The following is a 17,888-nucleotide window of genomic DNA, read 5'->3' on the forward strand; positions in this document are numbered from 1 at the left end:
TGGTCTCATAAAAGATGCAGGGTTGATCAAGAGGTTTCACCCCCTGTGAGTTTCTTCCCATTAATGTTCATGCCCGCTGTTGGCAGTACTCCCACCCCTAGTGCTGACTAAGGTCTGTCCCGGAGAAGGCTGAGCATGCAGTCTTACCTCCCTATCGCCTCCCCTTTCTCCCTCCTTCACTGTGACTTGGGTGAAAAGGAAAAGTGGTTGTGTTGTCAGTGATGGTTTTGACTGTCGTGCGGGGGGCCGATGACAAGAAGGAGTCTCTTTGCTGGCTGACTTCACTCTTTGTGTCTCTTAACACATTCTTGGTCTCTCTCTCTCTCTCTCTCTCTGTATTCCTCTCTCTCTCAGGCCAAAGAAGCTGACACTGAAGGGCTACAAGCTGTACTGGTGCACGTTCAAGGACATCACAATCTCCTGCTACAAAAGCAAAGAGGAGGCCCACGGGACGCCCGCGAACCAGATGAATCTCAGAGGTGCAGAATTACACACACAAACACACACTGTCAACACGGCAACTGTTTCTATTCTGAGGACATCGTTGTTGATGAATGGTGTGTTGTGACCTCGGTACTGACCTCGTGTCTCCTCTTAGGATGCGAGGTGACCCCAGATGTCAACATCTCTGGTCAGAAATTCAACATCAAGCTGCTGATTCCTGTGGCCGACGGGATGAATGAGATCTGGCTGCGGTGTGACAACGTGAGTCGGGCTCGCTGGCTCCCTCTAGCGGACTGGAGGACCGTCGCACTGCAGTGTCATGCACGCAACACTTGCATGTTTAAATCCTGAACTGTGACCAACATATAATGAACACCTGTCCAATTGAAGCGTCACATTCAGACTCTCTCCCCTCCCCCCACCAGGAGAAGCAGTATGCCCACTGGATGGCGGCCTGTCGCCTGGCCTCCAAGGGGAAGACGATGGCGGATAGCTCGTACAACCTGGAGGTCCAGAACATTCTCTCCTTCCTCAAAATGCAGCACATGAATCCAGACTCCCAGCTCATCGCCGAGCCGATCACCACGGACATCAACCCCGAGTGCCTGGTGTCCCCGCGCTACCTGAAGAAGTACAAGAACAAGCAGGTAGACTGACACATTACCAAGAACAAGCAGGTAGACTGACACATTACCAAGAACAAGCAGGTAGACTGACATATTACCAAGAACAAGCAGGTAGACTGACACATTACCAAGAACAAGCAGGCAGACTGACATATTACCAAGAACAAGCAGGTAGACTGACATATTACCAAGAACAAGCAGGTAAACTGACACATTACCAAGAACAAGCAGGTAGACTGACATATTACCAAGAACAAGCAGGTAGACTGACACATTACCAAGAACAAGCAGGTAGACTGACATATTACCAAGAACAAGCAGGTAGACTGACACATTACCAAGAACAAGCAGGTAGACTGACACATTACCAAGAACAAGCAGGTAGACTGACACATTACCAAGAACAAGCAGGTAGACTGACATATTAGCCAAACTTACACCCTAATTTTTTAACCCCAGATAAATCCACCTGACTAAAGGTAACCACAGATAGTGAAATGCTAGCTAACTGGAAAGATGCTGCTTGTAACCTATACTGATCACAGGATGTTGTTGATTCTGGACTGGACTGGACTGTTTGCAGGACAACAAAGTTAATGACTTTGAGGGGTTAGGGAACAGGAGAGGACGCTGTGGTAGATGGTGGAGATGCATGTGGAAGGGTGTGTGTTTTTCCCAGGGGAGGTCGTGCATTGGTGTGATGGAGGGGGGGGTGGAGTGGGGCAGCGGGGGCTGAGGTCAGGCGGAGGCAGTGTCTGATGATGCGTACCAGCTGGGCTCCTCCTGGCATCTGGGCTGTCCTGCACTGGAATGCAGCCTCCCTCCCTCGCTCACACCTCCCCTTGTTCCCTCTGGCTCTCCCCGGGGGGGGGGAGGGGGGGAAGGAGAACCCAGGACAGCGGTTTGTGCTCTTTCACACCCACCCTGATTGGCTTGGAGAGAAGATCCAAGCTCCAAGTCTGTGTCTCAGCTCTAATGCAATCCCTTTTATTCCTCCCATAATTCCTGATCATTGAGAAATGAGGGATAGCATTGATTCTCGTGCTGTCACGTCTGCAGTCGTGGCTGACAGTGGCTGACAGCCCAAAGCGCATCTTGAGCCACTTAGCACTTACAGCAGAGTTTCGCTTACATTTAGCTGACAAGAAAGTAACACTATTCTACACTTTAATAGTAGATTCTCCTATAAGTAATAGGCCTGTGTGTGTGTGTGTGTTTGCACATCCTTGCACTGGAAGGTCTGAGTGCATGCCTGTCAGTGTCATAGTCTCTCGCCCACTGTGTCTGGTAGTCATTATGCTGTGTAGGAAACGTGGACCGTTGCTAGGGGGTGGGGGTGTCGGTTAGTGATGACTAAGGGCTAGTCTGAGTCTGGAACCAGATATTCACATCCTCTAGACCGCTATAAAGAGAGGGTATGGGGAGAGAGGGAGAGAGAGAAAGAAGAGGGGCTGGAAAGGGGGAAATGGCGAGGGATATGGGAGAGGGAGGGAAAGAGAGAGAGGGGGAGTGATGGGAGGGCAAAGGGGGACTCATCAAACAGGAAATGTCTAAGATGGGATGAACCAACAGCCATAGGGATGTCTGCTGTGCTTGGCAGTCTCGCTGTGGAACGTCTGTGTTCTAGAACAGAGAATAAAAGGGGGGGTCAGAGGGCGGAGCGGGGGCTGGTTCCTGCGATGGCCCCCAGCCGGCACTTCACAGCAGGAAAACGGAGGAGTAGAAACAGAGCGCCGTCAGTGCGTGTGGAAGTGCGCGGAAGAGGCAGACCATGGCCCTGATGTAGAAGCACTCCTGGCCTGCTTCTCACTCCTGGCCTGCGGGGGCTGTCTGTACAGGGGGGAGGGGGGTTCTGGCCCTGGTCCAGTTGTGACCCAGTCCATCCTGGCATCCTGGTCAGAAGAGCCGCCCCAAGACATGACATGTCAGTGGGGTTCTTCTTGGCCTCGACCAGTGCAGTGGTGAGGATGTGGGGTCTGGAGCTGGAACAGAGTGTTCAAAGTGTTTGCTTGTGTTTATGTGTGTGTTTTTTGTTGTTGTTGTTGTGTGCGCTTGTGCTTTTTTACGCGTGTTTGTCAGTGTCGCAATCAGCAGCGGGCGCGGAGCATCAGGAAGTCAGCCCAGCTTGGGAATGCTGAGGGGGAAGAGTATCAGGGAAAACCCTCTCCTGCCTTGCAGTCAGCTGGGCGCTGGCTCTCTTCTCCCTCCTTCCCCCAACTGGACTTGGACTTCCTCTCCTCTCCCGCCCTGTGACCCCCCCCACCCCCAGTGGGACTTCCGTGCTACAATCCCCAGCGGATGCACACGAGAATATTTTTGATCTCTGGGAGTGGACCTGGATGGGTTTCTGACCAAACATATAGTTTAGTGTGAGAGGGAAAGCAGATGGGGACAGGCACAATAACAAACAGGGACGTGGAGCTCTCACTTCCAGCTCCTTATACTTCCTGTGTAAGATGCCCTGGTAACGCACCGCCACCTAGTGGACCAGCAGGACACTGCAAGTTGAAAGTCATCGTACTGACTGACCGACCGACTCGCACAATTGACTTAAATGCAGGTCGACGCTGCTCTGGATTTAAAGTGTTTTTCATGACAGTCGCTATGGTTTTCAGTGAGCTTCAATTATCATTGGAGTGCATTCCCCCTGGCGTGCCAGAAAGTGTGATGTGTGCTAACCTTCTCTGCCTGCCCTGACAGACCTGACCTGCGAACACTGCTGCTGCTGCTTCCTCTGCCTGTGCCTCTGCCTTGCTGCATGCACCCCCCCCCCCCCCTCACCTGTGTTTCATTTACCCTGTTACAATTGAAGCTCCGCTACCTGGAATTCAAACTGTATTCGTACCTTTTTTTGTTTCTCTCCTCCATGGCTGTGTTCTCACTTGCTTTTTGTTCTGTTTTTTTTGTCCTTTTTTATTCTTCCTCCCTTTTCTCTTCTGCACCCTCCTTCCATCTCCCCCCCGACCCCCCCCACCCCCCTCCTTTCAGCCTGGCTATATCAGGGACTTGGTAAGTCAAGATGTGTGCGGAGTTCTGGAAACTAACATTTAGTAGACGTCTTGGTAGACCGCTTCCAATACAATCACTATTGATTCTATTGAGAAAAATACGGAATTGTTGTCTATATGAATGCTGTCTGTCAATGCCAATGAAGCACACTTTCCAGAGCTTTGGTTGTCTTACTAAACCACAATAGTGGTATAATTTACTAGTATCAACCCTTAGTCGCACCCAGTTAATTTCTCTACTTTAATATCACCTTTTTCATGCTAGTTTCCCATTTGTCTTTCCACTACTAACACACGTTTAACTGTCACATTCGACTGTTCCGGTAGACAGTTAGTCAAACCTTAGTCTAGTCCATGTCGCACTAAAAGACACCGTTTCTCAGGAGTTAGCGGAGTGGGATGTGGGTCCTGCACAGCCAGGTCTTCACATCTGCGTTCTGCTCATCAATGACTCATGTGTTAAAGGTTTGGGCTGTGCTCCTCACAGGACAGCTTTAGGGCTATAAAGGAACACACACACACACACACAATACACACACATTCACGTCCACACAGAGGTGGGGTCCTCTCCATGGCTCATTAACCTCAGTCAGTCTCCTGTGAGTGTTTCTCTGTTGCTCTGCTGTGTGAAGTGAGCAGCTGTAGAATGTTCTTTTACTCCAGCAGCACTCTGGCTCTGGGCTGACCCCTGGTGCCCTCCTGGTGTCACGGGGACGTGTAGGGTGGTGGTGGGACGTGGAGTAGTGGTGGTCTTAGTTTGGGTTGACCGGTGGGGTTTTAGTGTGGTGTTGGAAGAGCAGTGTGTGCATCAGTAGTTTCATTTCAAAGCAGGGGTGTGTTTTGACGTTGACATCAATAACCTGTTTGTGTGTGTGTGTGTGTGTGTTTGGTCAGATTACAGCCCGGATCCTGGAGGCCCACCAGAACGTGGCCCTGATGAGCCTGATTGAGGCCAAGATGCGCTTCATCCAGGCGTGGCAGTCTCTTCCTGAGTTTGGCATCACCCACTTCCTGGCCAAGTAAGTCCCCCTCCCCACGCACCAATCACATCACACCTCACATGCCCTTCCGTCACACTCGGAAACATTTACCCATTTGACATGGATTCACTTAGCAGATGCGTTTAGCCAAAGTGAACGCCCATACACACACAATTCCAACCTGGCATGACTCATTTTGTCTGTCATGGTTCCCAGGTTCCAGGGAGGGAAGAGGGAGGAGCTGATTGGCATCACCTACAACCGTCTGATCCGGATGGACGCCAGCACTGGGGACGCCATCAAGACCTGGCGCTTCAGCAACATGAAGCAGTGGAACGTCAACTGGGAGATCAAGATGGTAAGAGGCTCCGATGGTGAACTGGAGTACTGTGTGTGTGTGTGCGCGCAGACAGACAAACACATCTATACCCTCACACGAACAGGACTTCAGACACATACACACCTCAGATTGACACGTTTCACAGTCAGCCCTGTCAGTAGGGATGGTGCCATTGTTTGTTGGCTGTAACACATCTTCAGAAAGTGTCTTCGTTTGGGCTGTCAAGGAATTAAAAAGGTGTCACCGTGATTAATCACAAAATTCACCTTAAAGGGACATTCACGTTTTTGAGACAATCAACCTGGGATTGGAAAAAAAAGTTATTTTTCTGCAAATATATCTGAATGGATTTGATTTGCCATGAATGTTTGCACAAACAAGGAATTTACTTTGGCAGGGAGGTGCATACAATATAGGAATATTGAAACTTAAATATGTGCACTAACTATACAAAAGGAGCAAAGTCTAGCTAATATTAAGGGGGGTCTAGCTATTACTAAGGGGAATAACAAAATAAAATGTAAGTAGTCATAATTTACAATCTAACCTAAAAAAACAGATAGTGCAAGAGAACAATACAATAGTGCAATGTGCAGGGTGTCATTGTGCAGCTTGTGATTTAAAGTCAGTGTGAGTCCTTGGCCTTGTTAAAGTGGCCAACAGCGGATGGGAAGAAGCTGTTCTTGTAGCGTGAGGTTTTGGTCCTGATGGACCGCAGCCTTCTGCCGGAGGGGAGTAGCTGAAACAGGGAGTGTTTGTACAGTATATTACTGGAAATCAATTAACAACACAAAACCAACATTGTCCATTTAGCATAACACGGCGTCCGCGTCATCACTTTGCCAGCCTTAGTCTGTCTTTAATGAGTAATTCTCTGTGGTGTCCAGGTGAAACTACGTACCAAGTCAGAGGCTGTGTGTTCACTGTGACCCCTGTCCCTCTGTCCCCGTCCTCCAGGTGACGGTGGAGTTTGCCGACGAGCCCAGCCTGGCGTTCATCTGTGCGGAGGTGGACTGCAAGGTGGTGCATGAGTTCATTGGGGGCTACATCTTCCTGTCCACGCGCGCCAAGGACCAGAACGAGTCTCTGGACGAGGAGATGTTCTACAAGCTGACCAGCGGCTGGGTCTGAGTTGCCCCCGGCAACCCCCAGGGGTCTGGGCGGGGTGGAAGGGCTATAGATCTATTGGGTTTATTTTATTATATTTTTGGGGTCTTTTAAATTTTTGGAATCGTGTTCAGAGCCCGATGCTGGGTCACTGTTGCCATGATTAAGAAGCTGACCGTTTTAATATTTTTTTCCCCCTCGCCTTAACGCTGACTGTTTTTATTTTGTTGTAAAATACTAACACTCTGCTCAACGCGGTCCAGATGAACTCTGTTGACCTCTGACCTTCTCTGGCCTCCCCCATGACATCACAAGCCTTACACAGGAAGTTCCCACAACCCCTCTGTCCACCTCTCCCGACCTGCTCCCAGACCCAGGGGGCCAGCCTCAACACTACGTCCATTACTGACAACCTATCAGAACCAAGTAGTGCTCTCCATCCCAAAGACTGAGTGTGTTCACTGTGACTGTATGAAGAAGCTGACACCAGGGGCCTGTCAGCGACAAGAATCCGACCAGACTATAAACCAATGCATCAGTGCTTATGAACAATCCAGTTATTTATTTATCCATCTATCTTATCTATCTGTCCCTGTTTATGGTTGTGTTCTGACTGTCATTCTAGCGAGGCGTGGACTGTGTGATACAGTGACTGCTTTCTAATGGTCATGTTATTTAACATGTTGTCCCGCTAATGATATTCTTTCTTATTTTATTATTTACTCCTAACACACACACACACACACACGCAAACACGCTCTCACACACACACAAACACTATACTGTATAGGAAGTAGTGGTAGCCAAGATTATAGGATATCACCTCTTTCCAAGCAAAGACGTGTTGTGAGAGATTGGCTTCTGGCCGACATGTCCACTCTTTCCTCTCAATGAAGGGTCCTCTCCCATCTCCCTAGTCCATATCAAGTCTCCTGTAAGCACTTCTACAGTATATAGACGGTCTCTTTGATGAAGAATAAGCTGTAGGTACATGTCCTGTTCTATTAGTTGTCGTCGTCTTTTTCAGAGTATGCTAGAAGTGATGGTGTGGTCTGTTGTGTATTGAGTAACTCTAGTAAACTGTGTGATTGGGCCTCACTGGGGGGGGGGCTGTGTTCTAGAAACGAGCACCCAGGCTTCTGATGTCCATCTGTCTGCTTAGAACGTTGTTGTTTTGGGACTTTTGGCGGTGTCATCGAGGGTAGTTTGCCAAACTGTCTCTCAGTCTATCTATGTCTGGCTGTTTAACCACCCGTCTAGAGCTGCCAACTAAGTGTCAATAGCATGTGTAGGTGGGGCCCAGCCTGGTAGTCAGGTCAGCACTGCATGTATAACACAGTCATAGGGCTGCTAGACATGAGTCTGGAGCCTTCTGCAGCTCTCTGTTTTACCTTACTGCTATTCTTTATCTTACACCATCAAGTATTATTATCGTTATTATTATGAATACATACCGTTTTCTCATGATGCACCAGCAATAGGGCACCCAGTTTGAAGAATGAATATGCAAAGTCTGTTGTTTTTTCTTTCTTTTTTTTGTCTTCTGTATGAAGGAACAGTAAATGAAGTATTAGTTTTTTGTAACTAATGTAAAAACACAGGTTTTATAGAATTGTACAGTTGTTTTTTTTGTTGCTGCTTTTTCTGTTCTTTTGGAAGTGTATTTGTGTTTCCAGAAAAGAGGGGGAAAAGCCATCTGTCAACATTGTGTAGTCTGAAGATTTTGTGCCTGCCAATGTTACAGTCTTATTGAGTTTTTAAGATGAAGATATTATAAATATATATGACGATAACACTAGTCTCAAACTCCAGGTTGGTAGGATTTTAATTTGATTTGTTCTTACACAATATTGTTTTAATTATTACTCTAAAACATTGACATGTTGCCTCTCTCCTATAAGCTAAAGTACATTTCTCAATTTCCGTTCTAGAAGTTTCAGCACTGAGTTGCTTCTCTCCCCACTTTCCTTGAACTACCACTGTTGAAAACATGCTGCAAAAATCATACTCTGCTCAGTGCCTTTTAAAGATATATCACTTACACAGGTTTTATCACAATTGTAGCTTTTCTTTTTGAATAAAAATTGTTTTGCTTTTTTGGTATGAAGGAGACCCTTTTAGTTTAGACCCTGGAGTTTGAGACAAATGTACTGAAGTCGAGAAAAACAAACAGGCTTGGTCTGTTTTCTTTCTCCTCCTGTAACATTGTTTTAGTTTCTCGTTTGCCTCCGATGTCTAGAACAGCAGAGCATGGCCTGCTGTTGACAGACTGTAAAAATGCATTTATTTTAAAAAATAAAAATAATTTTTATTTAAGTTGGATTGTTCATCGTTGAATGTGGCCAACATGTCTGAGGACAGATAATGAATCCTTTAGGCAGTATTTCTGAATGTCCACTAGAGGGCAGTACAAACACATCCATATTCCACACCACAGAAGGTTTCCTCCAGGCTGGAGTCCAAACGTCTCCTCAGCTCTGTTCTTCAAGCTGTCTTGTTTACCTGGCATCGCCATGGAAATTGAGTGGCAGATTGATGAGGCTAGGAGCCCAACCTCCATTGGTACAAATTCCAAGATTTGTTCCCGCTACCGGCTGCGCCGTCGTGGCAACCACCTGTACGTCCATCCATCTGTGTGTCTGTCACCACCTGCCCAGTTGTGGGTGGAGGTGGTCGTGGTGATGGAGGAAGAGTCCTGGCCACCAGGTGCCCGCTCTACTTTGGACCTTACAGGGAGGAAGAGTGGAGCCTGATGAAGGCAAGAGGATGGGTGTAAGGATGGTTTCTAATCAGAAATAATCATCGGTAACTGAAGAAGAATTTAGATGCTTACTTAGAAAATGACTTACAGATGCTTTATTAATAACTGGCCTCACGTCAGAAGACCATCACAGCCTAGTGCTTAGGGGTCAAATGAATGGAGTACATAGATTAGGCTAAACAATTACATATAGTTTAGTTTCCATAACATTCTTTAGGTCTATTTCAGACCTGCAGTTTCAATGACTCAGCTGTACCGTGCAGCAGGTCTGGACTGGGACTGAAACGCAGACCGGCCCACGACCATGTGTAATATATATTTTTTTTTTGCATTATGCCGCGGGCGTTTGACCGGCCGTTTGGGAAATCTCCCGACGGCCAGGCCGACCCTGCCATGCAGTCACCACGTCATTGTGAGAGCTATGAAATCTTTGAGTTTTGGATGAAGACTTACAATCTGACCTCTGAGTTGTGTGTGAGAGAGAAATGCAAGCAAGCCAATGTTTAGAATGAGAGAACATTTGGAGCATCCTTTACCATCCATCATTACCAATCAGTGCCCACACAGGCATGTGGAGGGTTAGTCTTCCAGTGGCTCTGCTCTGAGACAGTGGCTGCTCCACTGAATGACAGAATACCTGGGAACTCCTGGAAGTATGTGGATAGAGAGGCTGAGGAAGATGAGTTAAGAGATGAAGAGGTTAAAACCTATTCTAAACAAAAACCTGTTTCTTAATCTAAATAACTTCAGGCGGACGCAAAATGTGTTCTCTGAATAAAAACATGAATGGTAATAAAAATGCCCTCTTTGAAGACCAAAGTAAAAGGCAAAGAGATGCAATGTTTACATCCTGGACTGTTTTATGGAATTATGACAGCCTACCACCTGCTCCCTCTTCCTCATTCCTGCGGTTGTCGACTGAGTCCAAGTTTATTATTCACACTGTGGAGTTCCTGGAGTGAAGTGAAGCAATCACACATTCTCTTTTTTATGTGCCACATATTCTGTTGTCAGCTAGTAGACCTTGTATCCCACCTCAGCACGATGGGTGATCTGCACAGTGATCGTCAGAGCGTGGACAGATTCAGATAGAATTAGCTGAGTGGACCGCAGAGGCCGATGAAACATATCTTCTGAAAAATAGCCTGTGTGGGGTCACGCACGCACACACACACACACACACACACAAGTACAGCCTTATGTCTTTTTCCAGCCTGTGAGTGCGGCGTGCATTCCTTCATGTCGACAGTCTTCAAGCCAAGAGTTGTTGGCAGTCGCCTTGATAAAGATTACTTTTTTCCAGTCTGTTGGAAAATCGAATGGATCACTTTGAGGTATTTTCATCCCTTCCAGAACAGGTTGTTGATTGTTTATTACCTAACCTCCCAATCATGGAATTGTGAGCATGAGGGCTGTACCTAACTTCTGGATTTTTCCACACAATACAAGTCTTCTGTACAACTTAAAATTGGTTTTCACTCATAAGCATGGAATTGTGAGCATGAGGGCTGATTGACAACACATCTTTCTGAACTTTCTCTTGATAAAGGACTCTTGGAAGTTTCACAGAGAAGTTTCCCCCCCCCAAGCTTAAATAACCGGTGGGGTGATCACATTCTACATCATACCATGAAGACACAGAAACATGATCAATTACCTGCACACTTAATAATGAAAACACCACACCACCTCAGTTCAACCACATCCCAGTTCCTTTCATGTCCCCAGAATCAGGCCCTCTCTCTGTGGGATGGGCCGGCCTGCTCACTGGATGATCTGGCCCCTGCGGGACTGACAGCGGGGGCTATAGGGCTCTCCATGATACGGTTACATCACATAGCGTTTATAGTGATGAGATAGGCCTGTCACACCAGCCAACATTCTTACATCATGTCACATGCGAGCCTGCCCTGTGTTCACTGACACACACACACACACACACACACACACACACTCCTCTCTCTCTGTCTTACTCACTCACTCACTCACACTCTCTGTCTGTCATCTTCCTTTCTTTCTCTATCTTTTTCTGTCTCGCTCACTCTCTCTAATTCCTTGTTGTACCTGTACAGTATAGTTTACAGTATACTATTCCAAATAGTAAACAATTCTGTCTAACAGTAAGTGAAACAGTTTAAAATGTTTCCCAGTCATAATGTGGGAAAATATTGAGTTTCCCTCTTGCTCTTTTTATAGAGTCCTCTCAGAAGAGCTTAAGGCATTGTTATACCAAATGGTCTCATTTACTTTATCGCAACCGGTAAAGGTTCCATTCTTGTAAATGTTGTTTTATCACCTCAAGTAACGCTGTGTAAAGGGCTGGGAATGATAAAAACAGGAAAACCCTTGCCACTAATCTGCATAATAAAATAATAAACTGTGTGTGTATGCTTGTGCATGTCTGTGCCTGCTGGGACCTATCCCAGGGGCATTATGGGAACATCTCCCTGTTCATTCATTTGGTATGTAAGGCTCAGGCCCACGCTATAGACAAACATAAACAAGAAGGTGTCAGCAGTAATCGGATCCTTGGACAAGAAAATCCAAGGAACCTTATGTGACACCTCTCCTGGTCTGGACTGGGACTGAAAAGCAACCCGGGACTTTGAAACGCAGACCGGCCCACGACCGTCTATAATTATTATACATATTTATATATTTTTTTTTCATTATGCCGTAGCCGTTTGACTGGCTGTTCTGGAAATCTCCCGACTCTCCCAAGGGCCAGTCCAACCCTGCACCTCTCTGAAATTCTGACTTCATCGGTAAAATGGGCATTGGGTCTGACCTGTGCCATCCATCCCAGGGTCCTAGTGCCCCCAATTTGTCTGTCTCCTCAATATCCCCTGCAGTTAGGATAAGAGACAGTCGCCATGTGCCACCTCCTACCCTAACTGCAATAAAGACCAAATTGGACTTTGGAAAACAGAATTGGATCCTGGGGTCCAATATCTGCGGGCGTCTGTCTATTGATTGGCTAAATTAGCTCTCTATGGCGGTTATCTGACAGCAAAACAATAAAGGGCCAAGACTGAGTAGGTTACTGCCTACAGGGGACAAGATAGAATATACACACACACACAAACACACACTAAATCAAGGCTCATGGGTCTGATTGGAAATGAGGCATCTGCAGCTGTGACAGACCCTGCAGAAGGCCATCAACCTCATAGGCCTCCTGGCCTCTGTGGACACCTGACTGTTTGCAAGTTCTAGCTAACAGGTTCCCATAATGGGTTGAGGCTGCTCCTGAAATTGAGCGGATGAGTCCAGTGTATATCTGTGTGTATCTGTGACAAAGCTGTGTACTCTATCTGTGGTGATAGTGAGGAAGTAGTGATGAAGTGTTTTGTCCGTCTCTTCATAAACGGAGTGACTAAGTTCAGTTGAGTTCTGGATTTTATTAAGTATTTATCAATCTGCAGATTGGGAGAGAAAACCAGACCTCTGACAATAAAAGACAACACAGCATCAGGCAGTAATGACGATACAACAGTCTCAGAGAAAGAGATTCACAGCTCCCAACACATGACCACTCAGACTAAAGAGTTCATAGTTGGAGCTCTCCTTGTAGTCATGACAAGGAACATTTAGCCAGTACTTTCTCCTGATCTCGAACATCTATTAACCCTGACACATAGACACAATCTACTCTTTTTAATAGCAAGCTTACATGAGAACATACTAACTAGTATCCAATGACTAGTTCTCTTGATTAGTGAATAATGTAAGCACACAGGAAATCTAAATTTCTTCCACAGTAGATACACACTCATGCACACACGCAAGCACCCACACACACACACACACACACACATTTATAATTTGTTCTCGGTTTCAAATCACACTGGACGAAAGGATACATGTTTTTCCAGCTTTAGTTCAATGCACAGCAAATGAGAAGATATCTGGGGAGAGACAGCCTCTGTTCCAAAATAGCATCTGAAAGGTGAAGGTTAATGAATCTTTCTCTTCTTCTCTCGTCCTGTCCTTAGTCTAAAGTACAAACAGACACTTGGTACATGCAGTATGACTCTTCAGAGACTGTTAAATATGAGGAATGGGTAAAAATGTGCAAAATCTGGTGCATCAGTTTGTGTTCAGGAGAAACACAAACTGTTCCCCTTCTTTGTCCCTCTTTAACGAGCTATTGTTTTTTCAAGTGTGGGATGAATGATTCACTTGAACAAACAAGTGTTTAATCAACTTTCTCTCATAGAGGGATCATATCAATCAGGGATTCAAAGCAAATGCCATCCCATAATCCTAAACCTTGATTGATTGAAACATACAGAAATCCATTACTGTATGCCCTACACTCAAGTTAGGGCCTGCATTGACTAAAGACTATTTAAAGTGCTTTTTTCTTAACATCCACGCCATTATTATAGCAAACACATTTTGGGTGTGCATTTCTTCTGAGTAATCATTTAGTCGTGACATGATTAGGGAAGAACATCATGACAAAACAGGAAGTTGTATCTTGTCCCTGTATCTGGGTTACTGATTGAAGGTGAAGGCCAGTTTACATGCATACGTTTGGTGAGGTCTCCAGCATTCATGTGTGCCATAATTAATCAGTGCCCAAAATACACCCAATGTCCACACACGTGTTTGTCTTGGCGCTGGTGACAGAGTACAGCTTTCGTTGTGGCCCTGGAAGGTCACTGAGTATTCTCTCCTACCTCCATTACCTTTGCATAGATGTAATATGACCCAGAATGATAGATCCCTTTGACATCAATTGTCCTGTTACTAGTCATTCTAAATAGGTGCACTCCTGCCTGACTGAGTGTATTATATTCATGAAGCACACGACAGTGGGGTCCATTCAGCAGAGCGTTCTTGACTCTTAACACACTGCAGCGGATCCAAGCCTAATGACCTCAGGTATCAGAGAGCCTTATCGTTGAGTCAAGTTTGTGGTTTAACTAAGATGCACTCCAGCATGAAAGCTAAATGAAATGAGGGAAATGTGCAGACATCAAGCAAACCGCAGGAACAGGCCTCTGTAACCAGTTGCAGAAAACACCACATGATCATGGTACAGTCATATTACTGCTGTTTACTGTGCACGCTGGGTCACTGTGTGACTGTGTGACTGCAATGATTGTTTGGATTAGTTGTATGTGAAGACTTAAAGCCAGGTGTCATCCGCAGTCAAAACCAACAGTGATTCACTGAATTGATACTACAAATGGAAAATGCGATGAGAGGGGCAGATGCACACACACACACATCCTTTTCCCCTGGCTCGGCACATATAAATGGAGAGTGACTTGTCCAAGTCTAAATCTAACAAGTGCCAGAAAAGCACTCTGATGAAAGAAAATAAAACATGCACACTGCTGTTTGATGCTCCCCGACTGTTTGGTTCAAAGATAAACCGACCCAAACAGTCACAGTCAAACACACATGCTCGCATTCAATTCCTGTCAAAGCCAGAGTAGGAATGTGACACCTAAAGATAACCTATTTAATCTATTGTAACATAACAATCCTCTATCACTGTAAAGTATTAATGACCCAAAAGTAAACTCCTGATATATACGTCGCATGTTGCAGAACAAACAACCAGAAACACGAATACACCGTTGGAGTGTTGCGTTTGATCAGTAGATGGATGGAGTGTGTGTGTGTGTGTGTGCGTGTGTAATGGAGCGGTGTACAGGCAGCCATCTGGCTGCGTGGGGAGATGAGAGGCGACCGGCGGTAGGAGCAGAGGGACCTCTCCATGCCGGCCCAGCCCCGGTGTTTACCCTGCTCTCTGTGGAGAAAGGGGCGCCTTGCTCTCCCCCCTCCAGCCTCCCTCCAACCTCCCTCCAGCATCCCTCCAGCCTCCCTCCAGCCTCCCTCCAGCATCCCTCCAGCCTTCCTCCAGCCTCCCTCCAGCATCCCTCCAGCCTCCCTCCAGCCTCCCTCCAGCCTTCCTCCAGCCTCCCTCCAGCCTCCCTCCGCTCCATGCGGATGATGTCACTGGCAGGAAGGATGTTTATGTTTTCCATTAACGGACAAGTAAGGGGGTGGGATATTTGGGTGGGGGTGGGGTGAGCACTCGTGGTGAACCCCGGGAGAAGATGACACATGTGGAAAACCTCCGTCTATAAAGTAAGAGGACAACCTGGGGGCAGTTTGGCTTCCATGGGTCGGGTGAAGCGACCAATATTCTGCATAGCGTTGAGAAAAGGGGCTGGCTTTGTACCTTGTTGAGCAACCTCCTTGTTATTTTGAACGGGTAATACCGTAGAAGGCGTGCTTTCGTGCAGAGTGTTTTGCTTCTTTCATCGTGCACTCCACACATCTCTTTCTCTCTCCACAGGGTTGCAGCTGCCCAAATTCCCAGACTCGTGGGCAGGAAGCAACTTCTGCTCTTCAACTCTCTTCCATTGCAACCCCCCCCCCCCGCCCCCTCTGTTCCAGCTGTTTTTTTCTCAGGTTTTCTCCTTCTGACACACACAGACATAAACACAGGAACGCACACATGCAGTACACACCACACACGCACGTACACACACACAACCACAACGTGCACTAACCACACAGAGCTGCTGGAGAAACTGAGTCACCCACTGAGTGAGTGTGCTTGGTCCATGTGGGGGACAACGGAGACATTCAGTACAGTATTACCTTCTCCCTCCCGTCTGTACGCTGGCCACACCTTCTACTGCTGTCCCAACGAACTGAGGGCTGGAGCAGTAACGTGCTCTCGTACAGGTCCAAATTTACAAGCTGTGGAAGGGCCATTGTAAATCAGACTACACAGTCAGGAGGTGGAGATAAAAAAGAAAGATGTTTCTGTTCCAAGTCCCTAGTCAGTTTTTCTTGGGTTGAAGGCAGTTTTTTTATTTTAACATTGTAGGAGATATGGCTTATCATGGAGAGAGAGAGTGAGAGTGAGAGAGAGAGAAAGAGACCCATCCCATGAGTGGTAGGCTGTTGGTATGGCTGAACTAACAAATGCACACAGGCTGGCAACACCTGGCTACTAAGAGGACTAAATGTGCCATAATTCAATAAATAAAGGGCCCAATTTTGTTTCAATAAGACTGAAACTTGTATGTCTGCTACTTGATTGACAGCTCAGGTCTGACAGTTTGCTCTCAAGTGTCCAATCACGGTGTTCCAAGCACATGACATCTCCATGTAATGGGTTGTGTCCCGTCCTTTTGCATTTAATTTGAAATGTGTCACATAATTTAAATGAATTGCGTATTTCTTTTTAAAATACATGTAATTATGCCACATTTAGTCCTCCATACTAAGAAGGCACAGTGTGCACATTGACACCCTCACTCATTCTAAACTTGTTTAAACAAGATATAAACAAGTTTCTAAACAACTTGTGTTTAGAATGATAGCTTATTGTCTCATAACAAGTAAGGTATTGTACTGTAGAAACATAAGAACAGTTTAATCCTTCCCTAGAGAAACGTCCCATGTTTACAGTTAGAAGCACAAGATGTTGTTTACACATTGTTGTGATGAAGTTTGTTGACAGTCCCATTGAAAAAACAAAAAATACCGTTGCGCTAACTCCCCACGTGATCGGTGGTTTGGAACCCAGTAGTAAGCTGCTTGAACTGCAGAACCGCTACTGCTTCTCCACCGAGACAGCAGTTGTGGCGCGTTAGCAGCAGCACCACCACCAGAGACAGTGTTGTGTTCCACACGCAACTCCGCAGCGAGTCAAATTAGCAAACCACCGTGATGTCAAAAGCGAAATGCTACCTTTTAATTTGAGTAGATAACAGTAACAAAACAGGTCTGTTGAAAGTTGATGGAGTGACACTGACTACATTTACTAAGGCTTGAAGCCACACGTGGAGCAGTCGCTAAGGAATTGTGGTGAGTAGACATATAAAGCGTGCGAGTCCTCGACTTTTTATGGTGTTTCATATGCAAATACTAACTTGCAAGTTCTAACTTGCATATTAGTTGTACTGTAATATGCGTTTGATAACTCGGTTCCACTATTAGTTTCGCGGTATTGAAATAACACTTTCTACAAATTGTTTCAGTGGCTATGGTACGCAAACACGCAGCCACCTGCCCAAGGTGCTTCGTGTTCTATTCTCCCTGTGTGCCTCAGAAGCACAAATTGACAAGCATGTAAGGAAATGTCCTGTATTCAGAACTGAATTACACTGTTTGTATGGCTTTGCTTAAAATATTGTCTAATGACGCCCCTTGGCTGCTGCCCAGATACCAGAGGGAGTCGCTCACAATTTGATATAGGCTATGGACAGCCTAGTTTCTTAACTTTAGAGTGATTTTGTGATCATAGGCTATACTAGACGGTCAATGGTTTGTGTCAGGGATGTCGTCAACCTTATCAACATCTGTCCAAGACGTTCATGACATTCCACAATTTTCATCACCACGCCTCCTACATTGTAAGGCACATTATTAATTTGTTCTTCTCCTGTTCACATGTTTTCAGATTCTAGTAGCCAATGATATGAATAGAAGGCTATCTGAACCATCATTTTGTTTTGGCGGCCCGCAATGTTGGGGCTATATCATTATTATGATCAATAACCTATGCACTTTTGTAAAGCGCTCTCTTGGAAGTCACTTTGGATAAAAGCGTCTGCTAAATGAATACATGTAAATTGTCCAAAC

The 17,888-nt window shown here is 46.0% G+C and overlaps 2 protein-coding genes across 10 annotated transcripts in view; both read left to right on the plus strand.

Annotated features, from left to right (window-relative positions):
* The window catches only part of fermt2 (FERM domain containing kindlin 2), a 37,524-nt gene extending 28,703 nt beyond the window's left edge, over nt 1–8,821 (plus strand). For 3 of the 5 annotated variants that reach the window (XM_084675329.1, XM_084675330.1, XM_084675332.1), the window contains 7 exons: nt 355–479; nt 599–705; nt 870–1,091; nt 4,059–4,079; nt 4,973–5,097; nt 5,275–5,416; nt 6,356–8,821. In XM_084675329.1, coding sequence (XP_084531455.1) covers nt 355–479; nt 599–705; nt 870–1,091; nt 4,059–4,079; nt 4,973–5,097; nt 5,275–5,416; nt 6,356–6,529 — 916 coding nt within the window. In that variant the 3' untranslated portion in view covers nt 6,530–8,821. The remainder of the gene's footprint in view (nt 1–354; nt 480–598; nt 706–869; nt 1,092–4,058; nt 4,080–4,972; nt 5,098–5,274; nt 5,417–6,355) is intronic. The other 2 variants (XM_084675331.1, XM_084675333.1) reach the window with 1 other exon arrangement.
* Nucleotides 8,822–16,862: 8,041 nt separating this feature from the next.
* Nucleotides 16,863–17,888, plus strand: part of stxbp6 (syntaxin binding protein 6 (amisyn)) — a 78,025-nt gene continuing 76,999 nt past the window's right edge. For all 5 annotated transcript variants that reach the window (XM_084675336.1, XM_084675334.1, XM_084675337.1 and 2 more), the window contains exon 1: nt 16,863–17,111. The gene's annotated coding sequence lies outside the window, so the exon portion shown is untranslated. The remainder of the gene's footprint in view (nt 17,112–17,888) is intronic.

Source organism: Hypomesus nipponensis, chromosome 3 (assembly GCF_054491055.1).
Source record: "Hypomesus nipponensis isolate SF chromosome 3, ASM5449105v1, whole genome shotgun sequence".
NCBI lineage: Eukaryota > Metazoa > Chordata > Actinopteri > Osmeriformes > Osmeridae > Hypomesus > Hypomesus nipponensis.